The sequence below is a fragment of the Lates calcarifer genome, linkage group LG15, assembly GCF_001640805.2.
Source record: "Lates calcarifer isolate ASB-BC8 linkage group LG15, TLL_Latcal_v3, whole genome shotgun sequence".
NCBI classification, from domain to species: Eukaryota; Metazoa; Chordata; class Actinopteri; family Centropomidae; genus Lates; species Lates calcarifer.
In genome coordinates, this window is record NC_066847.1 from 7703258 (window position 1) to 7730606 (window position 27349).

General features: G+C 40.9%; 1 protein-coding gene across 2 annotated transcripts; it reads right to left on the minus strand.

Moving 5' to 3' along the window:
- Window positions 1–1497: 1497 nt before the first annotated feature.
- On the minus strand, window positions 1498–17702 carry eva1ba (eva-1 homolog Ba (C. elegans)). 2 transcript variants are annotated; one of them, XM_018700066.2, is made up of 5 exons: window positions 17407–17702; window positions 10163–10234; window positions 6670–6831; window positions 5078–5172; window positions 1498–4956 (listed from the first exon to the last, which is right to left on the minus strand). In XM_018700066.2, exons 4-5 carry the CDS (start codon window positions 5142–5144, stop codon window positions 4529–4531), a joined length of 495 nt encoding a protein of 164 aa, XP_018555582.1. In that variant the 5' UTR covers window positions 5145–5172; window positions 6670–6831; window positions 10163–10234; window positions 17407–17702; the 3' UTR covers window positions 1498–4528. The 2 variants fall into 2 exon arrangements, with proteins under 2 accessions (XP_018555582.1, XP_018555581.1); XM_018700065.2 differs by lacking the exon at window positions 10163–10234.
- Window positions 17703–27349: the final 9647 nt, after the last annotated feature.

Below are 27349 nucleotides of genomic sequence, written 5' to 3' on the forward strand. Positions count from 1 at the left end.
TTCTGAAACTACCATGGGAACATACTATTTTTAAAAACTGTGTTGAATAATGGTGATGGTGGGCACATTCCCTTTGGACAAGGGGTGAAATAAATGTTGGTAAACAAACAAAGGGTCAGATGATATTGCAGAAATTTCAGAATTTTTGAAAGTATATATAATACACCATTTGTGTGAATATTTGACTCACTTGGAAGAATATATAGTGCTGTAGGTCTCAGACTACAACAACCTGGCACAGTGCACTGTAACACCGGAGAAATTTAAGACAAGTAAGTTGGAACTGAAAATCAAGTGTTGAAAACTGAAGCCTTTTGGAGCTCAGAGGTCAGATGCAAAAATCCCTTGAAATTAGAAATAGTGAAAGAGGAGCTGAACTGAGAAAGAACAGTTCGCCTCTGTCAAAGAAAATGGCTGGGCTGATTCAGAAACAGATTATATGAATGACCTCATGGGAAATAGTAATAAATCTCCCACATATTAAAGAGATCATCTTAATATGGAGTCATTTTGTTAAGGGGAAGTCACCCAAGGGACTTATTTTAACCTTATTTTAATGATTATTTGCTACAATTTATACTCAAATTTGACCATTGTAAAAAATTGTAAATAATGTAACTATTTACTGAAGCGGTTGAATAGCACGGATGTAGCTATAGATATAAAGGGGTGTTTCCTGGAATCAGCCAAAGAACCACAAATGACAGCCTTACATCTCGCATTATGTTAGTCTTTGTAGAGATCTTTCCCACTCTGTGTTGTGGTCCAGATTTATGGCTTTCCCTAACTGCATTTCCCTGATGTCGATGTTCACTTAATTTTATTGATGCATTGTTTCATAATTACCGTAAGACTAAAATATGTTGCTTCTAATTACATGTACGTCTTGATTACATCCTGCAAAATGAGAAGGACACTATTCAAACTATTCACTCGTGGGTCTAGTAAAACATATTTTCGGTCCTGTGATTTCGAGGTAGACGCCATTCACAAGAGGTTTACACAAATATAATTACACTGCTACTTCAAAGAGTCCACACCATCAACGCCACTGATTTCTGAAAGCCCATGACCACATGAGAGGCTTTTCCAAGACCTCAACAAAGTAGACTTCAGTGTGGGCTCCATCTGAAAACAGTGTGGGCCCCAAGGCAAACCTGAACCCTGTCTGCTCCTCCAGCACAGTGTGTACTCTGAGGACGACTCTAGTGGAAGTTCTTGGCTCATTTTCTTCTCCAACCAAGACCTTCCTCGAGCAATGCAACGCTAGCCTCACAGCACAAGGACATAAGACTAAAATTTCTGGCTCCAGGTTTGCCAACAGAAAGAATGTGGACATGTGCCATACCCTGATGAGTATTTAGTATATTTTCCATTTTGTATGGCTTCATTGACATGCCAAGAATTCATACTTTCATAACTTGTAAATCACCAAACCACTGAAGATTGACTTGTGATAATGTCCAGTACAAACATTCGCCCAGTGCGGGCAATTCATCAGTGTTCTGTACATCTTTATTGGCAGTCAAACAGTATTTCCATCAGCCAACTCACGTGGAACAGATTTATTATGTGAATACAGAGCTGATGTTAGCCATCTAAGCTCAGACCTCGTCACTCCCCGCAAGCATGCACCAAAGTCAGAGCAGCAGTGTTTTGGGAGTGACAATAACCTTCCTCCCATAAAAACCACATTAGACACTGTCCCTGACACCAGTTATTATGTGGAATTTACAATGTGTGGGCTATTCCACTGCAAGGCACCACTCACAATGAAGACAATATACTATTTGGTGAGCATCATCTTACTGTGGGGTGGGCACCAGCATGGCCATCCCTAAACAAAGTATTTCCAATCACAAAATATGCAATCTAGCTATTTGTTAATGTTAGATGTTAATGGTATGTATCAGTGAACAGCAGCGGATTATCATCAACACGTGGATAGAGAAAAGCAAGGCAACCATAGAAGCAGCAGCAGTACAGTAAAAGGAAAAACAGTAAAGCAAGCAGTCATTGCATTGGGAGATTGAAATATTTCTCTAAGATGATTATAAAGTGTCTGAAAATAATGTGAAAATGGCTACCTATCTTGTGGGTGACAAAAACCATGCTGAGTTTCCCATGAAGCCAATGTTACAGGGAAGTAATAAACATTAATGAGCTGTGGTCACAGTCAGGTTTACATCCCTGAAGCCGGTTTACAATATTACCCTACTAGAGACACCAGTCAGTAAAGTGAGCCATCAGGAAACTTCTTAAATCACAAAGAATGTCACAAAACTAAACACACTTAATATTCAAGTATACATTATCAATTGTCACTACTATATAAATCAAAAGCACGAAAACAAGCTGAACACCCAGAAGAAAAATTAACTCAACCACTGCAGGATAGCCCCTCACAATAATTCATGATTAATACCAATCCAAACCCTGCATATACTATAAATCAGCAGAATAAGACCAATAATTAGTAGCCAGCGTTATATGAACAGCATAAGAACAAATATTAGCAGCACTACACATCAGTATTAACAGCATAAGAGGAAATTCAGGCAGCACGCAAAAGCATAGAACACAAATAAGAGGAGACATTGGTAGCAACAATCATATCAACAGCACAGGAACAGAAAGGCAATCAAAATATACAGTATTGACAGCACAAGAGCAAATTCAGACAAATGTCAGCAGTACAACTCAGCAGCTGCTTCAGGACATGCCAAAAAAGAGCAGGGTCAACAGAAAGACAATTAACAATAGTTTATAGCCACGCTAACAGCTTTGCGGTTTGAGCAGTGAATGCAACTGTCAGTAAGTTAATATCCTCCCAGTGCCAATGTTAATTGTGAGATTTTGCAGCATATTCACCATCTTACATGAGTGTGTTTCCTAACATTCACTATTTAGCACTAAGCACTAAAAACAGCTGGCTGATGGGAATGTCATTAGTTTTGCAGGTATTTGGTCGCTAACCAAAGTACTGGATAAATCAAAATTCTGACTGGATGGTGGCATTAGATGAAAAGTCAGGGGATCACTAAAGTTACTGTAATTCATGCTGTGGGGAACATGACCGTCGTGTTAATAGTTATAAGTAATCCCGCAGGGGGGTGGGAGGCGGGCACGGTAGCAGACTTCACTGCTAGCGTGGCTAAAAACATTGCCAAACAATTCCACAATACATGTTAGCGTCAACTGCTAGTAGCTACTTAGCTTCGTGATGTGGTCCGAAGTTGTCAGGTGAGGGAGAACTTTGCCTTCTTGAAGAGGCGTTTGAGGACAGCTGATATGACCAACAGTCCAATGAAGAAGCGACACCGGAGATGGAAGCGACGCATATGTGAATTTTTAATCCAAAAAACTGTACTTTCAGCCACAAGGTTGGACTTTTAACCGGCATGTTTGTCTAGAAAATGCTACAGGGGGAGCACTAGACGCAGCAAACGAGTGGGCAGGTGTGCTGCAGGTTGAACGGACCGCCATTACACACAGGGTGCGCTTGTTATGCGTTACAGCCGGTACCGATTTGTCGATGTGATAAAGCTTTGCAACTTTTCCTCAGGGTTTTTTCGTTTCTTTTCTTTTCTGTGTTTTCGGAACATCCTTTTATACCGCCCAGACTCCATTAGAGCCTTGTAAAAAAACATTTACTGTCACAAGAAGGTTTTGGAGTTCCTAGAAATTTTATTTTAAAACTGTATTACTTTAACCTTTTTAAGACAGAGACATTAAGCAGAAGTAACAAATCGACAAAGAATGACCTTTCCATTAATCATACTGACAAAAATAGATTATTTTAACTTGATAAATCCATGGCCCAAAGGTACAGGAAGAAGAGCTCTGTTGTATATTTGTCTGACATTTGAGCATTATGAAGAGAAACAACAGTAAATTGTTTCTGCTTAATACTTTAATTCTGTCATTTCCTCTGGTGGAATTATCCCTGAAAACATAGACATGGATGTAATGTACTTATAAATTAAAGTCTCCAATTTTTAATTGTCTTTACATTACATTGTATGTGTAATCTGACCCCCCAAACTGAGATGTCCTTATTCAATGTAATTTCCTTTTCCTCTTTACTGCAAACAAATGATCTTCATTGCAATATACAGTACATACATTGTCATTATTTTTTACTCATTACATAGCCAACATAAAGTTGTGTGCATTTCTGTCATTATGCGCCATACATTTTAATACACTGATTACTTCAAGTGTCCATCAGCTCCCACATTCATACTGCCTCTTCTCCATGTGGATTAAGCAGTTGTTAAGACATTTCTTGGTTCAAGTTCATGTAGTCAGTTGAAAACAACATTGCTTCTTAAGTGCAATATCTCAAAGTTCAGCTCCATCAGAGCCAACTATATCAAATGTGGCACATCACTGTTTGTCCTGTTTCCAAGTGTCACTTTGTATCTAACACAGGTACTTAAGTCTTTCAGGCCTCAAGGAACACCGGGCCCATTCAAAGGTCTTTATCACTCTGTCACAGAGTTTACAGTGATTCCCTTGTAGCCTCCTAGTAGTAATGCACTCGTCCAATAGTTCCTGTTCCCGTCCCCAGAATATCAGGTTGGCCATTCCTCCAGATCTCCCGTATGATACGTTCCCTCTCCTCCAGTCGCTGTGCCCGTTCCAGCTCTTCAGCTGAAGTAAATACGTTCACACTCAGCGTCCCATCTGATTGACTGCTGTGATTACCAATAGGGATTTCTGTGCTGGGCAAAGGGACTGGTGCCTCAACATCATCCCCCTCCTCATCCTCATCATCCTCACTCTCCTCTTCCTCCTCCTCGCTGATGTCCTTCAACTGTTTTTTCTCAGGCGTGGAGGGTGTGACGTTGGTCCTCGGCTTGCAGGAGATGCGGATGACCAGCAGGCAGAGCGTCAGCACCAGGCCGAAACACACTCCCAGCACAAAGTAAAGGCCGAAACTCTCTGGGTTTGCTAAGGAGAGAACACAAGTGAACAACATCAAATGGTTAAATGTTGTTTATAAAAGACATTTTTTCACATCATGAACACAGGTCAGTGTAGGTATTGTGCTGGGCTGCAGAGTGTGACTTACCTTTAATGTGTGCATAAGCAGCTATGCTGTTGCTCAGGAGGTCCATTTCTTTTTTCTTCACATCCATGGTGGTCTAGACTTTGTTTTCTTCACACCTGAAAAACAACAAACATTTGACACCATATAAAATCTGACATTGGTGTGTAATGCAACTGGACACTCTATTAATGCTCTTCCAGGTGCTTTAAGTCAAACACCCTCCCTGCAGGCTTACATTCTGTGCAGCACTTGGATGTCAAACCCACTGACCACAGCACTTCGTCTTATGCCTCAGAGTGGGTGGGATGAGGCCTCCAAGTGTCAAACAAAAGCTCCTCTGTGTCCTCTTTAAGTACTGGCTTCATCTGGGATCATCATAACGCATTTAGCACATGGCACTCTGCCTCTGCCATTCTATCTGAATCATGACAGCCCCTCTATACATGAGGTCAAGAGTCAATTTTCCAAGTAGCCACAAAGGACTCTCTCCTGGCTGATGGGACTCCCAGATCAATTTGTGAGGCTCATGGGAAAAGACCAGTGTGTTGTTGACTTATTTGTACTATTTGGACATTGTGTCCCTGACATTTAGGCTGTCTGTCTTCCTGGCATCCTGTTAGTCTGAGGGGCTCTATTGTGTTTTTAACCGATTGTGTGTGCAGTGGTGACTCCTAACACTCCCAAGGAAGATATTCTGAAAGTAAAACCCGATGAGGTACAAGAGCAGTCCGTGTTCCTTCTCCTCTGCAGTCTGGTTTTTGTTTTCAGCAATTATCTGTATCCAGTCCTCTGTGTTACCTTCATGTTACCTCCTCACTCAGTAGCTTTTGTCTTCAGGAAAAACAAGTCTGTTTCTCATCTGCAACAAAACATTTATTGGATTTGCCTGTATTGAATACCGTACCAGGGTCGTGTTGTGCTGTTGGGTCTTTCTGTGTTTCCCCTGTTAACCTTGCCCAGCTCCCCTCCTTCTCCACCCTGCAGCCCTTTCCTGCTGACTCTGGCTTTTCTCCTCCACTTTGGCATTTTGTTAACAATTTCCACCTCCCTGGCTTAATGACATCATGGTGTTGCACCATGAGACACATAAGAGTGTTGATGGCAACAGCAGAGAGACCAGTTCAAAAATGAAAGGAGGTGCCTTTAATCCTTCCAGTTAATGTTAGCACCGTTCCCTTTTAACATGTGCTTTGTGTTGTGGCTGGCTGAGGAAAAAACACCCTGTTCATGTGAAATGATGACGAACTCTGAAGCCATCCGACTCTAACCTGTGCGCACTGCTCTTTAAGTCGAACCACATGTCACTGTGCCTACACACAGATCATATGGATGTCCTCAAATTGCACAAACCACATGTTTGTGTTTGCAGTTACATCCAAATTACCCCCACTGATAACCTCTATGCCTGATCTCTATCATGAAGTGAATACCTCAGTGATTTATGTAGCATTTGTGCTTATTTGTTGATGCAGCTTTCAGTAAAATTCAAGCATAAAACCACATGTGTAAACCATATGTATGGCCCACTAATGAACTTTAAAACACAGCAAACATTCTCCCGTAAAAAGCAGAAGTAAACACAAAGTGGAGTACAGATAGAGAATAAAACTTACCACAAAATGAAACTTTGGAGCACGCCCTCAGTCCCGGCTCATAGTGTAATGAGAAGTTGAATGGGTGCAAAATGATCACGCTCCTCTCCCTTTCTCTCCCTTTGCCGTTGGATCAGAGCCCGTGATCTTTGGTCCTCAGGCTGAACAGTTCATTTGGCCACCCTGAGACAAGAGCAAACACACACGCACACACAGAGACACCCACACACATACAGACGTCAAGCTACATTAGAACCAAACTCACTGAGGTGTCTGCAATGCAAACAGCGACAGGCCTATTGCAGGATACACAGTGCAGCAAGAGACTAGAGGCAAGCTTTTCAGTTGCCAGTGGTTCAGCTGTGTTCTCTTGAGCTTAAAATGCACAGAGACTGCAAAAGCACAGGAATGTCTAGGCTGTCTGAGAAAGCAAAGCAGACAATATCTTTATAGTCAACCTTACATTTAAATGATTTTTTACCAAAAAAACAAAAAACAAAAAACAGAATATCCTCGTTTTTTGTTTGTTTGTTTTTTGTTTTTTCACTTGGTCAAAATTGTAATTAACATGGGTGAAACATGAGTGTAGAGAGAGTATGACTTTTCAAACAATCAACCACATCTTGTGTAATTTGATTGGATCTATGTTTGTAGGAACAAAAACCAGGTCATAATATCACCTCATTTCTAAAGACCTCACATGCAACTGCAGGACTGAAGCTGTTAGCCTTTGCTTTATCTCATCTCAGAGTAATGTACATGTATGTAAGTGCTGTGGTTAGATGACTGTTCATTATATAGACCTAATAATGTTGTTTTCAGACAAAAAACATGTGGAATTAAAGTTTCTGCTCACTTTCAAAGAGTGCCATATTTTGCTGCAGGAATGCAGAACAAGGGGACGAGTGTGAAAAAATCAGAAGTTTTACCTGCCACACCAAAGTCCCTTTACATTTCTAGCAACTCAAACCACAACAATATACCAGAAATCCTTTAACAAGAGCCCCAGAAACACTTTACTTTACTCAATAAAAGCCCTGTAATTTGCTGGGGGTCAGTGCTTTACATGCCAGGTGGGTGGACGGAGGGCTGTGAAAAATGCTGCGCTGTGAAGTTTTCTAATTCGAAGCCATGTTTAGGAAAAAGCTCCTCAGCCAGCTGCAGTTGGTTTAGTAGAGCCTCTGTGCTTTCCAGGGCAGATTTTGATCTTGCTGACTCTTGGCAGATCCTATGTACACTGCACAGCGCCTGACTGAGACAGCGCTTGGGGGCTAAGTGACAGGAGGGTCACTATGGCAACGCGCTTTCCAGGCCACCCCCTCGGTCCCCACGGGAGCAAGACGATGGGCCTTTTGTTTCTGCTCCACACCGTAGGGATGGACCTCTCCACTGTCTTCCTGTCAAGCTTGCTTCCTTTCTTTTCAATTATGAACAAGTTCATCTCCTCTCTCCCGCAGAGCCTAATCTCCCCCCCTACTTACCAACGGAATCTATTCATCATTATCCAAGCAGAGCTGAAGAACATGGGCTTTCAATGAGATATTTTGTTTTTGTCTCAAGGGTAATAAAGTGAACGGCTCAGATGACCACAGTTGTTCTTCAAGCCAAGGTCAAAGCTAATGACTGGACATCTACAGTACAGTAACTGGCCTCCTCTCACACTGGAATGCAGCTTCATCAGGACCCAGGCATCTGTTACTGGTGGTTAATGACAACTGGAGACCTGTTTAAAGCCCATCTAAACACTAATTATCCTGCCGTGTTGTTTTGTTGTGTTTTTGTTTTACCCCATGAAGGAAATTATTAACAGACCCTCTCCTCTGCAGCTACATACTATCCATGACTCAACTTTCAGTCATTTTCTCCAAGTGACCCAATTTGCTTTTCTATTGCAGATGTTGCCCTTCCCTTCAGCCTTGAAAATGAGACCCTCATCATAACGAAAGAGTCATGCTACAGTGATTTGGTGTATCATTTTGTCCCATCATGTTTTACTCAAACTTAAGTTGCATTATAAACTGTCTGGTAAATATTATGAATGAAAACAACAGCAGCATTCATATTATGGCTCCTGACGTAATCAAATATTGACACTACCCGTGACTGTTTAATTTAAAAAAGCAGCTACAAGAGAGCAAAGCAAACTCCAAACAATACTTTGGCCAAGACCAGGGAATGCACTTTGGCAAAAATCAAACAAACAAACAAACAAAGTTTTGCACTTCTAAATTTCTGGGGAGTGCTGACTGGTGAGAGCATTCGCACCAGCTGCTTTGCAATACAAGTGACAATATCTCAAGAATCAGGACACCATATGGTGTTATTGTGTGGCAAACCTGCTTAATATTTTAGTTATAAAAACATTTCAATGCACTTACTGTATGTTAGGATTGGTTATGGCTTTCAATACAAGCTTTCCTCTGCCTTTCATTATTTAGTTACAAATAATGATCATACATTTAGGGTCGAATGCATGAGGCAAAAGATATAATTACATTTTCCAGTGATCCTGCTGCAACACGTGCCTTCGTGCTATATCTGAGCTCCTGTGATGTTAATGTTTCGTCTTTTTTTGTCCCTGTGAGCTTATCACTTGCTCTTTCCTGGCCTCATATCCTGAGGTCAAACACTCAGGCATCCCTTTCCTGAGTCCTTTGCACGCTGCTGACTATTAAATAATCACGTAAGCCATCCTGACATGGCTTAAATTGCGTGGGAAACGTACATCTAATTCTCCATCTCTAAAATTGAATCAAAAGAAAATATAATCCCAGCAAGAGATGATAAATGTTGCAACTAGCTCAGCTTTTTTTTTTCTTCCCAAAGTCTGTCAGTCAGCGTTGAGCTATTTATGTAAGGTCATGGCAGAAAATGTGCTCTGACTGAAGCCAGCATAAACACAGTATGGTGCGCTGTTGTGGCCTGAAAAGAGGTCAAACACTATTTCCAACCAAGCATTGTTTGCTTTTGGTTTGGGTGCAGGAGCTGAGTGCAAGAAAACCTCCAAACTATCGTGTAGTGCGATATTTTTGTTGTCATCCACTCAGAGATAGCCACAATGGCTCTTCCTTCCCACAGGGTTTGTCCCTTTCCGCAGGGGACAACATCCAGGTTGAAGCCTTCCTTCAGCATCTTTGCCATTGTCTGAAATAAGTGTAAGACAGAATGACTAAGCTGTCTGCTGTACACAGATGTCAGCTGGGTGATTTATTCACTGCCTCCTAACAGGGGGCAGACCTCCAAAGCAAAAGTTTGTCACAGAGAAAAGGCGATTTTCCCTAGATACCTCACCAGTAATACTTGTTTCATAAACCATCCAACCACAATACTCCTCTTCCACAATGAAGGAATCAAAGTCATAACCCTTTAGTGGAATTTATGCAGGGAGTCAAGCCACATTTGATTTACACACTAAAAATGAAAAGGTCAGATTACACAAGGGAGCGAGTTGGTGTTATTTCCTCATTGTCATGACACACGCCGAACCGCAGAGGGAGAGAAATATTTTTAATACCTTGAATTTCTCTGCAGCCGCAATAATTCCTGGCGCAGTGGATGGTCTTTCTGTGGTTTGCCTGGGACGGAGCTTCACAGAAAGAAAACAGCCAGATTTGAATTCAATCACATTTTATTGTTTTTAAACTAAAGTCCACACACAGGCTCTCTCCAGCAAAGGACATCACACAAGCTGCCAAAAGGATTTACAGCATCTCACAAAGTATCCTCACCCTTAATTATGTTCATTAAAAAGTTGCTTCTTTGATTCTGCGGCTGCTACTGAAAAAAAAAATCAGTCTGGATTTAATGGTGCACATCATCAAACAAACCAATCTGAGTGATTTATTCACTATTTTCAGCTTGTGGAGCACATTTGGAAACTCTGCGCAGTCCCCTTAAATAAATATACAGAATCAGAGCTCCATCTTGGCTCAGTTATTCTCTTACTCAAGAAGAAGCTCCCCCAGTAGCTGATAAAAGGTTAACAGCTGTGTACAAACTGCCAAGGAATCTGAAACTGTATCACAAAAATATCTGCTGGATGTCTCTACAAGCCATTCATCACACACCTGTAATCAAGCCAGAGAGTGGTCTCTCCAAGTCTTAAAACATAATGGAACTTCAAGATCTTCCCCAAAACAACAGAGCTGCCGGCAATCACTTTCCACTCAGTAAACAGAAACATTGTCCAAACCAAGATCTCCGTTTACAGAGTCTGTGAAAGCACTCATGAAGGTCTGTGGGGTGAAGGTAATTTCATGTGGAAGCCGCAGTGAGATTTCTTCACATCCAAGAAGATTGCAAAGGACATTTCTAGAGAAAGTAAGAGTGAATTTCTTCCCAGTTCCTCTTGACATGAAGATCTTGGGATTCAAGCTGCGCTAGCTGTTAGTGCTGTTTCCCTCTCATCAAGGCCTGCCAGAGTTTCTGACTGAGAAGAAGGTTGTTTCACTTGGAAACAGGACAGGCATGTGGTTGCCATCAGGACAGAGAAATGGAGCACCAGGTGAGGTTGACCCCCAAAAGACCTGGGTCACAGAGTATTTTAAAATACTTTTATAGTTGGTTTTATGTTTATTTTGTGCTGGACCAATGAGATACAGTATGCCACCGAGTGATATAATGAACTAAAACATTCTGAAACAACCCCATATGGGTTTTTGAGAGTAAAGGCCAGACCAAAGTCTGACTCTGCCACATCAAAAGAGACAAGTTAGAGTGGCTACAATTAGGCAAGGAGCTAGACATCTTCAAGCTAGGGAAAGATTGTATTTGAAGAGATAAACAGGCTACAGAAAATAAAATATTGCATTTAACAGTTAGCACAAAAGTGTAGCCGCATTTCCCAGTGTGTAATGAATACCAGCACCAGTGTTTGGGGGATATTGGTGGCTGAGTGGTTAAGACACATTCTTCAGAGCAACAAAGTCCCTGGTTTGATTTTGGCTGAAGACGGTTGTCGTGTGTCATACCCATCTCTTGTTTCCTCTCCAGTTCATATCTTCTTCTTTACTGTACCCTATCTAATGAATGAGGAATAAAAGACAGCTCAGAGTGGAGGTGTGGATAAAGTCAGAGCTGGAAAACTCTACTCAGATTGGTCTGATTTCTCTTAGCTATTGTGCAGAACTTGGTTTGGATGCACTTCTCCCATCTGTTAAGCTAAAGGTTACCTACTCTTCTTGACTTTGGAAACAGCAGTTGACATGGAAGTGAAGCTATTCAAACTGTCCATAAATTCTGCGCACCTCCATGACAACATAAGCTAAGGAAGGCTATGTGATACTGCTGAATGCTCCAGGACAAACAAGAGGTTCTTGAGCGCATACTGTTTTGTCAATTGCTGTTTCCAAGGTCATGAACAAACTGTGAACCTGAATGATAACTCCTCAATATACTTGGACAAATGGAAAGTTTAAACTTCTAGAGTTAAATGACAACTGAGAAAACTTAATTTGATGATGAAGACCATATGACATGATTGAAAGTTCCAGAACAATCCAGTGACTTGAAATTGAGAAGATTGTTTTGTTAACACCTTAAAGAAGCTTTTCATCTCTCTCAGATTGTCCAAAAAGCACATCAGAGACAGTACACTGTATATTCACGTTCAGTTTAAGAGACAATGATACTAAGTTATCCTGATGTGGAAACTTCACCCATCTAACACCCTCTGCAGGTAAAAACAAATACATTTTTAATCACATTTGACCCTAGTCTGAACTACAATGTACTGCCAACTGCAGAGACAAACGGCTCCAGTCAATGCAAAGTCAGAACTTGCCCAGCCTTTATTAAGTTTCCTTCTGAGTTGGTCTTAATTCAAAATAAATTAAGACCTAAACCTGTGTTGTTTGTGCACTATTCAAACGTTGACATTTTTGTTCCATTAGACGATTCGATCTTGTCCAAAATTTGTGAATATGTTTTAGAGTTTGATATAGAGCTGAAAGAAAGCTTTGTCTTTCTCATGTGTTGATGTATTTGGCTTTGGGCATGTACTTTATTTGACATAGACTCAATGAACAACAGCTTTGCTTTCCAGGACGAAAACTTTTTCAGGCATAAACACAGAATCAAACCAGTCAGGCATTGGTGGGCACTTGACTCACACATGACTCAGTATGCCAACATGGCGCCAGCTTGGTTCAGAGTAACTGCAACCCTTGCCCGAAAAAATCCCTGTGTATTTTTGTGTCATAAAAAATGAACCATGGTGCACTGTTTGTCCTGTGAAGAGCATATTTTGTGGGCTATGGCAGGTAATGGGAGGGTAATGGAGATATGGGAGTGATCTGAGGGTTAGGGCAAGTGGTTAATAGCACCCAGATGTGTTCCTGATGTGGGTCAGAGTCAGAATGCTTTACTATGTAAATGAAGAGGAGATATCCCATGTACCATCTTCATACTGACGTTATCACAGTACCAATCGGGCAAATCAAGCAGAGCTCATGGCAGTAGGAAACCGCATGGGATCAGCAGCTGCGTGTTTGTGTTTGCTGAGAGGGTTTATTTGTGCATGTGTGTGCAGTATGTGTCAGCGTGTTGACAGTATCTGGTTGTCTGTGTATGTTCCTGTACGATGAAATTGATTCATATGAACATTCCTCTATGATTTGCCCAAGCACAGTGGGTTTTAGATCATCCTAAACTCCAAGCTCCAAAAATAGAGCCATGATCTCAGCCTTTTCATCGATCTGGGCCACCATCCAGCACCACATACTGTATCAATTACACAGGCCCTATGGATTACTCCGTGACGCAAAACACGTGTTTGCCCTTTCCACGATTGGGTCCGTAACATTCACTTACGAGCACCGTGCAGCTCCATGAGATGTAAGGGGCTCAGAGATGTTTTTGTGACAGGGACTGCATTTGTGTAGTGAAAGTGAAGGTTGGTTACATGGTTGCAGATATTTATGGGTCTTGGAGTCCATGGCATTTACTGACCTCAACTAGCAACCAGTAGCAATTAGAGCTACATCAACAGCATTTAAATCTGTCAAGGTGCCTGCTGAATCACAGTAGCATTATATTTTTACAATAGAGATCAGTATCTAAACTCCTCAGAGCTTAATATTCTTTAAAAAGATTATTTATCACACTGGAAAATGCCATAGAAATAATGATAATAATGCTTTATTTTTGGTGGCTAAAGAATGAAATGTCTTGTGATGGTTGTTAGCATGGAGGACTGGAGAGATTTAGCTTTAAAACAAGAGTACAGCCCAGAAAAAAGAGATCTCAATGCTGTTTGGTCTTTGCTGATATTACAGAACATTAAACCATTCTATAAATGTATTTTGCATGAGATAATACAACTAATTTGTTGCTGATTGTTATGTCGATTTAATTCTGTCTCCAGACTGGACTAACTAATCCAGGGTCAATTCTCTTTTGCTCATATTGTTTTAAGCAAAACATGTAGCAAGTACAATACATACCTGTTTGACTAAATGTTCAAAGAGAGCTCAAATAAAATAAAACGCCACCCCTTGTATTTATGTTCATGTGCAGTTTTTGTGTGTGTTTCGGTTTCTGTGTGCTCCTCTTTGTGTGTTTGTGCCTAGCTGCGTGTGTGTGTGTGTGTGTGTGTGTGTGTGTGTATTCAAGATAGGAGTGCAGGCTTAGGCAAACCCAGTGGACTTGTCAAACAGCTGCCTGGGTCTAAACAGGGGAGTGTGTGGGTCAGTGAAGCTCTCTCTAGAAAGCAAGAAGCTCTGAGCTCTGTAAGACATCAGTGGTTTGCTAAACCTTTGCTAAACTCTGAGACACATCATTCATCAAACTCCTGTTTCTCAATGACTGTAACATATCCCTGGTTACTTAATGTTGTAATGTTGGAGCTCTAGTAAGCAAAACATAACTTCTTGTCATTTATATTCTCATGTTGATTTATTTATTTTGCCATTAATATTTGAACCAGAGAAGAAGCACTGTTAGAGTTCACTAAACTTTTGATGTCCCATAGTACAATTTTCCCATATGATGACTGCAATACTGTATATTTAAAAGGGTTTGAGGAGGCTCCGAAAAGATGGTGCAACGTGCAATGGTGTGGGATTTTTTTTCTAGACTGTGTCAGTGAGACCATTTTCAAATTTACTGAGTGTTCAAATGCCAAGAGTACTCTAGAAAAAGTTGTGAGGGTCAACTAATAGTTGAATCTTATTGGATTTTCAATTTGCAGTAGCTAACAGTCACTAGACATAAGAGCAGGAGCAAAAGCAATCAGCAGCAGCAACAATTAGATGTTTGAAAGGACCACTCTGTTGATTGGAATGGTTGTATAACTGGTGTTCAAAGACATCAGCTGATGATCAGCCGATCTGGCTGATACTAATGACTTCTTGTCATTGCCTAAATATGCACAATGAAATCCATTATGGCAGCAAGTTTTCATACAATGATTCTTCATTATGTGTATCTGTTGGATGTAAATTCTAGCTCATAGTCATCTCTAATTTGACCATTGGACAACCTCCAGTAGAGGCCACTCAATACTATTGGTCAGTTAAGGTCAGTTGCTGGACCCATTACTGTGTATTGGGCAAACACTGAACTGCTGGGGTGTATAAATGTGCTACTGGTAGGCTACAATTTTGAAAATAGTCAGGTTAAACTGTAAGTAATACCATGGTTAGCTAGCCTCTGAGAGTCTGGGAGAAGGGAATAAAAATCATAGCAGAACTGCATCATAAAATCATAACTCATTTTAATTTGTGTATGTTGAAGCGTTTTTCATATACTCACAACTATTTGACATTTCCTGTTGTGCCAAGTTTTTGCACTATGCTACAGTACAGAACCTGACCAACCAACAGTGAAGTCTTGATGCAGGATTTTCTGCATCTCCAAGTAATACTGGGACACAAGAGACACATTGTACAGTATGTATGTGGATTATGACCTAAATCGCTGAACTTACACTTTAATAGTAAATTACCTTTTTGTTATTAATGCAGTCTGCAACAGTCCAAGATCATTTATTTTGTAATATAATAATACTCCCCCCAAGCCACACACTAAATGAAAAACTGAAAATTAAGGTAACAGGGGGAACATCCATGGGGACTGTTTTGTGATGACAAAGCATTTTTTGCAAGAAAAAAGACAACACTGCTATAGGATGAAACTTCTGCCAAAGTAATCCTGCTAAACTAAATGTGTTGTCTGTGGAGGACGTTATTCAACATGGCATCATTACATGCCCCTGTGTCTGGCTCTAAGTGGGTATTTCTTGCTAAACATTAAAAACAAGAATTGTGAATAATGTATTACCCCTTTTCTTGCCAGGGGTTGTCTTTATTTCTTTCCACTGTGTCATGGTGGAAAGAAATAAACACTGGGGTCCTTTTCTCTTGACTTATCCTGACTTTGTGTAGGCTGAAACCTTTTGTATCTTCCCCTGCAAACAGATTGGTGCCCTGGGAGTTTAGACAAGCAGTTCAAATCAGAGTCTGACCTCTCACCTCTGGGTAAATAGAATAAGTTAACAACCATCCTCTGGACAGATAAGACAGGCTGACTGATAAGTAAGTCAGTGGGGTTTTGGAAAAAGGAAAGTCTGCTGGCATAAAGAGCTCGGCGGGGTCATACAGGAGTCAACTCTTCCCAGCCGTGAAGCCTTGAAGGGGTTACTTAACTAAGCATTCACACTCATCCTATAGGAGGTTATCTGATTGACTGGAGGAGACACAGCTAAAGTGCTGCCTGCCTACTCAGATAGTGTAAATTAAAGGAGACCCCTGAGAGCAACCTGGCCCAGTTCAGCCTCCACCCATCACCTCGCTTTCTCTATGATAAGAGGTGCTAACCACAAATGTCCAGAGGAGAAAGAGAGAGGGAGAGAGAGAGAGAGAGAGAACTATGAGAGCTTAAGCATATGGTTAACTATTGTTCTGCATGAATGTTTCTGTGGACATGTTGAAGAAAGGGGAAACAGCTGAAAGTGAAATAAAGCCATATGCACCATGTGTACACTCTTCAAACCTCCTTTTGAAATCCTGTGACGTCTCTCACTTCTCTGATTATATGACGTCTGCTCTTTCTAGCCTGACAAAAAATACAAAAAGCGACAAGATGTTTGCTTTGATTGTGGCAAGGTGAAAACGAATTAATCACCACAAAGTTAGCCAATACTATGCAGCTGCACAGGAAAGCCATACACGGGCTCTCCTGACCTGTCTCAACTAGAAGTGCTGCATCAGCTCCTCTTTGGCACCGGTTCATCGAATACATGCTGAAAACAAACACTTTTAACAGGACAACACTCTGATGCACTGACACTGTTTGGGTGGATGTGGATATTCAGCTTTGCTCGGCACTGATACTGACAAAAATAAAGTGCTATACAGGAGAAACATTTGGGTATTTTTTTTTTTTTTTTTAAAAGTCAGCATCATGCATTAAGGGGCTTTATAATGGTGTTTACTCAATACTACTCTGTTGTTACAGAAACTCATTCTCGGTTTATTAAAATATACACAACCACACAAGGAACTGAATAAAAACTTACTAGAGCTGCTGTGATGAAAACCAGATATCGAACTTTATAGCAAATGGAAGTTTTCCCAAACACACGCACCTCTAAACAAGCCTGCCAAAGTTTTAATTCACATGAGCTGCAACACAATAAAACTTTAGACTCTCTACTACAGAAAAAGGTCATCCATCATTTAAGTGCACTGACTGCAAAGCTGTGGTTTACTGAGGTTTCTATAGTACTGTCCATACACTGAAATAAACTGTCAAACTCACCGGTCAGTGATAGGAAAAGAATGTCCTGCTGAAACTGTTCAGTCCACACAGAAAGCCTCAGGCAAACTGAAAGTCTTAGTCTTCTTTCCCTCCAAATTTGAAAAAAAAAAAAACAACAACACAGCATTACAAGCAGTCCTGACTGCTTCTGTTGATTCCCTGTTGCTGCTGTGGTCAAGTCCTGAAGAGCGTGTGTGTGTGTCTGCCTGAGCGTGCATGCACAGAGTCTGGGGAAGAGGTGGTAACTTCCTCTCAAAGTTGGAGACGGAGTGAGTAACAGAGTTTTCTCCCTCCCGGCTCCAATCCACAAGAAGCAGGAAAAGCTGTCATACTATCCCCCTTTTTGGATGAAGAGAAAAAAAAGGAAAAAAAGAGGAACAGCCTAAAAAGGGCAAGCTCAGGGAAGAGAGGAGGGAGGAAAGCAGTGGTTGTGTGTGTATGTGTGTGGTGTGGGTGTGGGGGGGAGCTTTCCCTCTGTTGTTAAGGAAACAGACAGAAAGCAACTCCAGGGAAATTAGCTCAAGTTTTTCCATGCATAGTCCAGCGTCACAAGAAAATAACAACAAAGAAGCAGCACTGTGTATATGTAGCTGATGTATAGCAGTGTGTGATTTCACTAGCACACATTAATCTCTGACGGTGGGGCTGTTTTGCAAGTCTTAAGGAAGTAGTTTAGGGAAAATACGCTTATTCACTTTCTTGATGGTTGGGATGATCAATACCATGCTTACGTCTGCATGCTAAATATGAAGCTTGTGCCAGCAGCCAGTTTGATTATCTTAGCTTAAAGACTGGAAATGGGGGAAAAAACTAGCTTGGTCGGTGTAGACAAAGTGTAAAAATGACTATTTTTTGGGCACAGTAACATCCTGAAGTATCCAACTTCCCAAGAAGTCATCAGAAAAAAAACACAACCTGGGGTTTTTATACTTTAATTTTTGTACGTATTAAACAAATAAGATGTAACATGTTAATTAGGAAATTCCAGATGTGCTGGTAGGCACATTTTGTTACCTTTGAACTGAGTCAGAGTAGCTTTTACCCTCTGTCTTTGAGCTACAGCTCTGAGACTAGCTCTGTGTTTATAGGACAGATGGTATCTTATATAACTATTGGCAAGTATTCTGCAAAATGTCAAACTATTCCTTTAAAAATGGACATTTTTATATACATAAATTGACTTGGGGAGTCACCTAAGGTAAAGAAACACATTTATCCTCCTGGTAATATTATTCATGAGACTATACATCACCCTACACATTCAAGATGCAGTCTCTAAGTGCGCTCATGCAATATAAACCATTTTGTGCAGACAGAGTGTCAGAAGAACTTTCCCCAGAATGTGTGAAGTTTGCAATTTGTTATGTCTCATTAGTGGTTGTATATTGATGCTTAAAATACGCAGAAGAATCTTCACTGCAGTTGTACACTGTATTTTGAATTTGCCATCAATTCAGAAATGTTATAAGCATTTGCGACTTATTACTGGAGTCACGGGTTCCTCCCAGAACTACAGTGTGGAGCGCTAATGAGAAGGCTATATGGTTTTGGTGAAAGCAGCCTCACGCATAACATGGTAAACATGTAATCACACTAATATGTCAACTCCCATGCTGAAGGAGTTGACATACTAATTGCTAGCAGCTGTGAGCTACATGCAAAAAGCTTTTCTGATATCATCCTGTGAATTTGTGTCAGTGATCGAGCATAATACTGACAATAATGTTGTTTTTCTAGTTTCTGAATGTTGCAGCATGTCACACACATTTGGAGCACACACTTTGTACTCACTTTTGTCATTCTGTATTTTGCAATCAGCTTTAGTAACAACATTTCCTAGACTGTAAGAACCGTATGCCACCTCAGTGGGCTCGGCCGTAAATCTTTGCAGCCACTAAGCTCCATCTTGACCAAATTTTATCAAAGACATACGCTCTGGAAGGCATGGTGACATTTTTCATTAAAGTTGCCACTGCTCTTCATGGGAAAAATAGGGAAGAAAAGCTGAGAGCAGTGAAATCAAGACTTGGTTTTATTTTATCCAGAGGGTCAATGTCAGAGCAGGGCTGTTATTGTGCTACACCCTGCTGGGGCTTGAAAAAACATCTTGGTCTTAATCCCACATATTTCACTCATTAACCCGCTCGCTAACCAGAGTAGCCTGCCCATGAGTGGCTACAAAATCTTGTCATAGAAACACTTAAGTTGAAGATGCATTGCATATTGCACCATTAGGGCTTTCAGGCCCATCACTCTAAATAAAACATCCACCCGCTGCCTTTTTCTCAAATTTCTGCTATCCTCTCTTTAAAAAAATCTTGGATGCAAACAAAACAAAAAGGGAAGGCAGAAGGCATCTCTCCAATATCCCTCCCCTGTCAACTCCATCGATGAAGAGGAGGTGTTGGGGCTGGAGCAAGGTTTTTTGGAAAAAGCTGAGTCCCCTTCTTCAGTGCCAGGATTTAAATGTTTCTCTGAGCTGCATCAGCGATCACATTCCTGCCTGGATCTCCTCATGGCTGGCAGATGTCCACCTGTCCCTGGGGCTGATTTATACTCAAGCACAGGGTTGGTCTGAGGAGGGTGGATAAGTTAGGGGCAGGGGAATGGAGAGAGGCAGAGGAGGAGGAAGAAAAGAAGAAGAGGCAGAACACAAGCACAAGAAGCGGAGGTGAAAATGGGGCTTTAAGAGAAATGAGAACTGTCTAATTACTGGGCACCTATGGCAAGGAGGCAGAGTTTTCCTGGATCATGTCAGACAAACCCAAGCATGCCAGTGTGGAGTTCAGTGTAAATAGACAGTATGTCATGATAAGCTCTTGAGGAGGCGGAAACAGGGGGGGATATATGGGTGATAACCAAGGAGTGTCTGTCTGCAGGTGGGAAAGGATGAAACAAACAGTGAAGGTGTGTAAGACGGAGGAGGTGGGGGGAGTGGGGAGATTTAAACAAGATAGCACTCGTTTCACAAAGCTCACTGCCGGGGTGAAGCCAGGCGATACACTCCCAACAGGCTTTATAGGGACAAAGGCTAACTACCGTCTTTAACCTAGATTAATATTTGCAGTGCGTTTCATGAGAGTCGCCTCACCCACTCATTTTCCAAAGGTTGCCACACAGAGCCTTTGTTGGTGATCTGTACCGTGGGGAGGCTGTGTGAATGAACAGTGCATGGAAACCTCGGATGAAAGGCTTGGTTTGGCTGGCTAACACACGCCACAAAGCAAAGAAAATACAGAAAGGAACACTTATGTTGTTCCCACTGTAGACAACCTCAACCTCCTCAAAGGGCAAACAAAACACAGGCCATTTATAGATGAGTTCTGATTTCTTTTTTTCTTTTTATCAAGAAAGATAATACTCTAATAATTGACATGGAAGAAGAATAATTAAAGCTTTGCCTTCCTTGAACAACATCAGAGATGGAAATGAAACACCACCCATGGATGACTCATCTGTGCTCTGAACAATGAGAAAATATCCAGGAGGGCGTCCTGAGAGAATTAACATCATTCTTTCTTAAATCAAAAACATACGGAGATATCAAAACTGCAAACACATGTAGCTAAGAGCTGTAACTTACATCAAATGTTGTTTTGTTGTTGTTTTATTGATTATTGTTTACTGTACAGCTTTATTGATTATTGTCTATCGTACAATTTTATTGATTATTATCTATTGTACAGTGTCCTTGAGTGCTCAGAAAGGCGCTTATAAATAAAATGTATTATTATTATTATTATTATTATTAATAAATAACAATGAAATAATGAAAAACTATCCTGTGACGAATGTAGAAAATATGCAGAGCAAGTGACAACAAAAGAGGAGGAGGAAAACAGTTTCTGTCATTTTTTGTGTAGGTTATCATCAAGGTTGTCAAAGAAAAAGCACTTTGGCATTCACAAACTGCTCATTAAAACTTCCTTGGCAATCCTGTAGATGGATCTAGTCTAGGTCTGCACCTTCAGGTAGTCTCCGCACCCTTTTTTCCAGTGCATGAAAACACATGTCTGTCTTCGGCCCCAGTGCCCCCCCATAAAAAAGCGCAGTGGAGGCATCTGCCAGCAGTAGCTTCTTTATGGGACAGATGGGATCCTAGCTCAGGGAGCTCCTGTGCATGGGGCTTGTTTTGTGATCATAAGTCTGATCTCCTTCCTGCTGTGATTTTCCACTCCCTCTACATGCATAAATAATAAATCACATGCACATATGAAGGCACATGGAAACACTAGCACACACATATGTAAAGAGATGTAAATATGTATATGTAGAGAGAGAGAGAGATTTTCTTACTTCTTTGGAAATACACTTTGGCCTTCTCTAAGTTCACGCTATTAATTCAAAAGACACATTTGTACCATTGACGCCTGTCTATAAACCATTCCTCGTTTGTGGAACAGTTTATACATCCCACAGAGGAGGTTAAATCGAATGTGGTTGATGCAATTCATCTAATAAGCTACAGCAGCCTTCTCTATTTTCAACTCTCTGGCTCTCAGTTGCCTTTAAAGTCAACACTGCCAAAACAGCTTGCTGTTGGTCAACATTTTGATTGGAATGAATTAATTATGAAGCAAAATGTTGCCATTTTAAAAACTGTTGTGACAGAACTTCACTCTGGATAATCCACACTTTGAACAGTTTTCACTGGAACTGCTAAAAAACAGCACTCTCTAAATTGTTAACTGTGTCTGCAGACTATCCACACTAGTGGGGACATAGTTTCTGACAAGACATGTTGCTGTTTAAAATATTGTACAGTACAGCATATTGTCCATTATCTAAGCTTTTGGAAACATGCCAAGAAAAGGGTGCAATACCTCACTTCCGGCACACCCATACAGTCCTGAATAGAAAGGAGATTGAGGAAGAGGTCTGTTTGGTATTAGGCGGGAAGCCTGGGACAGGAAATGGTCTGGGGTTGTACAGAGGCGGTCCATCCACAGGGCGGGCAGTGGTCCCACCACCACCAGAGCTACAATAAGGCCCTAGTGTTCACCCAAGACCCTGGCCTTCTCCCTGTCACTCAACACTGAGGGGTTGACAGAGATTAAAGGAGTGGAGGAGGAGTGGGGGGATTGCAAAAGTTGAGGAGAAGTTGAGGGGTGAAATTACACAAACATCTCAGCATCTTGGCAGCTCACCGTGGTCCCCTCTGCCTCCTCAGTTGCGCAGTTTCTCTACCTCTTCACCAGCTCCCCCACTGTCTTTCTCCTCAGTTCGTGACAGTGAGTTGCCAAAAGCCATGAGGTTCCAAGCACAATAGCTCAAGCTCTCACATTTCCTCCTACTCATCTTATCATTCTGATGGTGTCAAGTTAGTTCCTATTAAATTACATCAAAAGAGTGTGGTTTTATTTATTTAAAACGGTGAAAGCATTCTACTTTCCAAGTAGGACACCATGTCAGGTTTTCATTTTCAAAAAAAAAAAAAAATGTTGCAGAACATACTAAGATGAATAATTTCTGAAAGTCTGTAGTCTTGTGCTCTTCACTATTATTTGCTTATGGTGCTGAAATGTAAGAGTGGAACTTATTCTCCCATTGCTTGTAGCAATGTCTTTGGTCACTGGTCTTCCGCTTTGGTCCAGATTAAAACATCTCAACAATTACTGGGCAGACCACCATAACATTTTGTACAATCACGGTCACATCACGAGGATCAAGCCTACTCACTTTGGTGATCCCCTGGCACCAAGCGGTTGACATTTGTGGTTTTCAATGAGGTGTCTCAACTGTAGGATGGATTACAACACAGTTTGGTGTAGACATTTATGGTCTTTGTTAACTTTGGTGATCTGCTGATTTTTCTCTAGCACCACCATCAGGTCAAAATTTCAGTTTGTCCAATAGTTTTTAAAATGTATGACATTCCCACTAGCCTCAGCTATACTTTGTTTTTAGTGCTATTTTGCATGCTAACATGCTAAAATGAAACACAGAATTTATTTATAATAATGATAAATAATGGAATTTGTTACGATTGCTAAGGGTCAAAAATAAGTTTTGGACTTTAATCTATCTAACTGTATAATTTTCTGTGCCTGAAGTTTTACTGCAGGGAGTCCTGTTAAATGTAATGTAAATGCAACTTGAAAACATTACATAAGTGCTCATGTTGATTGAAATGAGGTCTGGCATTCTACTCAAACAATGTTTCTATTGCCGAAGCTGCGCACATCTGTACAATTTTACAAAGGCTGTGCAGGAGGCCACAACTGAAACAGCTCTTTTATAAACTCGGCGCCCTTTGCATATTTAAGAATAGCTCTTTGTGTGCATGTAAATATGTACTACGTGGAAACTATGTGACTGACCAACTTCCCCCAACAGCCTAGAAGTGTGTTGGATGCAGAGGATATGGTGGTGGTGGTGAAGCCCCGCAGTGGATTCCTCTATAAACTCGGATTAGGACCCAAACAACAGGTTTATTAACAGCCAGTCACATTAATTCACTGTCAGCCTGCCTGGAGCTCAGAGAGTCATATCCAGCGAAGAGAAAACCGGTCAGCTGCAGGCCGAGATAATGAATAATTATTTCCATGTCTGTCCACTTTTGCCAGCAGCACCACTCCTAGCAACACCAAAAAATCCCCATCTGTTTACACATGAGGCATAATGATGGGCTCTTTTTTACAGGGAACTGTAAAAGATTCTAAGTATATACCCCAAAATAAGCATGAACAATGTCACACTGTGTTTATGGCTTCCTTCATAAAATTGCTGAAATGTGATTGGTGATGCTTGGTCTCTAAAACACTAGTTTCTATGTTGAGATGGAGAATGAAGACCGTGGAGCTGCTCAGATTTTACCACCATGTATGATTTCATTTGTAGATAAAAACCAACAAAAGTTTTTTACACAATTCATAACAAAGAACCATTGTGCTAAACAAAAGAGATGAATGATAAAGTTGTATCTTTGTGTGCCTCGTGGATGTCCAGGCTGATGAATATCCTGCTTGTTGAGGCTTGTGAAAATGACCAGAGGTGCTGATATGAAATACTTTAACTAAAGTGTTCAGAACTTCCCTTGCAAAACTGTATTTTTTTGACATTTCATATGACACAAGACACTTTTCAGTAGCTCTATTGGACATTACTAAAATGAAAAGTTGAGCTGCCAAGGCAGGAAAATTGCAGCCAGCATGTTTTGGAAGATTACAGCTGTTGTTACAGAGCAGCAAAGAATGTTATGTGGCAAAACCACGGCCACTAACACTTACACAGTATCAAATTTGAGGCTAACACTAAAAACAGCAAGAGTAGTGATTATGGTTTGATAAAGGCATCAGTCCCAGAGCAAGCTGGAGCCAGTTTGCTTGTCTGTCTTGCACACACATACAGAGATAGATTGAGAGACAAAGGGAAAAAGAGAGAACAGCTGTTGACTGTCAAAATGTCAATGTCGTGTTTTGGCCGCTACGTTCAAAATATTCTGCTCCTTTTGCCCCAGCCAACCATCTGTAACCCTGCCACCACCCTTGATCTGGCCCCCAGTTCTGCACTGCATCCTTGTTAGCTCCAGCATTACAAAAAAATCTGACAGATGGCCTCTTAAGAGAAATAGAAACACAATGACAAACCTCACAGTGTAACAACTGGCCAAGCAAGAAAAACAGGGACAAAAAGAAAAATTGCCAAGAGCTCAGATTCTTAATGGCCTTTGGCATTTTGTGTTTCAGTCATCATCATGTAATATCAGAACACACAGGGAATTTGTCATTAGCCTGACATACATGGAAATTGTCTTCTTAAAAAACATTAATAATATCCCCCCCAGAAAACCACCTGAGGCAATAAATAAATAAAATAAATTTAAATAATGCGTCTTCACCCCTCATTCTCCTATTCTCGCTGACACCCAGGAACCAGAACACCACACATGTTGTGAGTGGAAGTTACAAACTGCAGTGTAGGTGCCTCAAGGCTTTTCAGAGGTACCAATTTGGTTTATGCATAAACAATTTGGGCCGACTAACGAGACTGCAATTGCAGCCTGTTTCGAATAATAAACTGTTTCTGGTCTGCAATGGACAAGAAGAACATTTTAAAACAAAAAAACAAAAAACAAAAGTTAAAACAAAAGTTTCAAAACCATTTAAAACACTTCACTGTTTTTATGGATAATATGAAAATTATATGTTGATGTTGACAAATGGCTCTTAAATGGTTCAGAAACTATTTCTGAATGTTACAGTGTTGGATTGAGCTGTGTGACATGTTTCACCAATTTATTATAAATGAGGTGTTAAGGTATTTCTCAGACATCTGCTAAACATTTGCACAAATGATGCAGTAAATCCAAAAGTTGTAACGGCATGTTGCAACATTAAGAGGGATCTTCTGATCCATTTCTAATTTTTGTCTTTATGATCTTTTTTAATGGACTGTAATTGTACATCTTGCAACTTAAATCTGCAAATAACTCACTAATATATGTACTATCATCATCTCTAAACCAACTTAAATTCACATTTAGTGGGAGCATTAGCAGTCCCTGCTACACTACAGTCTGATACTATATCATATTGTCCCATAGGATGATACAATAACTTCAAACAGTATAAAGCTTCTATTACTGTAGCTTTTCAATTAGATTTTAATGGTAGTTGGTCAAAGGATGGTAGGATTGTTGGTGTCAGGAACCAGTAATCCCACTTGTATTTCCTGCTTTATTAAACACAATCTTCAAAGGATTTTGTATCACAAGGGGCCCATTGGAGAACAGTACCTCCTAGTTAACAAGTTTTCTGAAAAAGAAAAAACAAACTTGTTTGGCCATGTTCAAGTGTCTCTTGTTTAAGTGCAATAATGTCCTCAAGGCTCTTGCCTGAAACCGTGTAAGTGTGTCATGAATTCATTCTGCACAAGTCTGTGAAGCTGTGAGGGTCTCATGATGATGCAGAACTAATGGCACAAACAGACCTCAAATGACTGATTCTGTTTTTCCTGTAGAAAAAAAAAACAGACCCTGAGGTCAATCAGTCCATCACAGAAGGAAAAGTAACGGCAGTGAGATTTTAAATGTGTCACTATGAAAATAGACAATATTTCTATACCCTCATTCACTCTGCCATTCTCTCCCTCTGGCCAGTAGTCACCCTCCTGGGACTCATCCTGCCAATCACGTGCCAAATAAATCCACACGGCCCCTGTCCCCACACAAGCCTGAGCCTCCATGATATACATCCTGGAACCACAAGTTTCCCAAAGGACTCCTCATAGCCATCCCCTTTATAAAAACAGCCACGCCTATCCCTGTATGCTCTATAAACACACAAGCAATGATAGATAGACTTCTTAGAACTGAGCTTGAACTATCCCACAGACACAAGCTAAAAATACAACCCCTTACTGGTATTCATGACTGCTGAGAACAAGTTGAGATGAAACGTCAAACAGAAATGTGGAGGCTTTTTGCTGCAAACCGCAAGCAATTGTGCAGCCCTGGGTGCACAACACTCTCAAAAGCCCGCACATAATGACATAGAAACTGGCATCAATAAGATGTCAACAAACAATCTGTTTCCACTCATGCTTTTCCCACAGTTAAGGGTCTGACATTGACTGGACCACTCTGAATATGAAGATGCCACACACACACACACACACACACACACACTGGGTCGTACAGTACACACATGCTTTGCAGAAGAAAGATTGGTAGAAAAGCTGGACATAAAGGTAAATATGAGCATGAATTTGTGTTTGGATGATGTAGGCAGAGCCATTAGATGCTGCCTTTTTTTCTCTCCCTCTCATTAAGGTGGAGCCTGGAGGAGTGTGCTGGAGGAGTGTAATTGAGATAATAACACGGTTGCGCACACAGCTGCTGATGGGGACTGCAGAGCTGAGCCAGGTTGGAAGTCAACACTGCAGAAAGTCAGAGTGCAGGTTTCACCTGACAGCACATTCTGAAGACAGGACCCAACAGGCT

Bases quoted from the DNA above. Each gene is read 5' to 3' on its own strand.
- eva1ba (XM_018700065.2), bottom strand. From the start codon at position 5,144: ATGGATGTGAAGAAAAAAGAAATGGACCTCCTGAGCAACAGCATAGCT. The intron at 4,957-5,077 runs GTAAGTCACACT...TTCTCTCCTTAG, and splicing joins TGCTTATGCACACATTAAAG to CAAACCCAGAGAGTTTCGGC.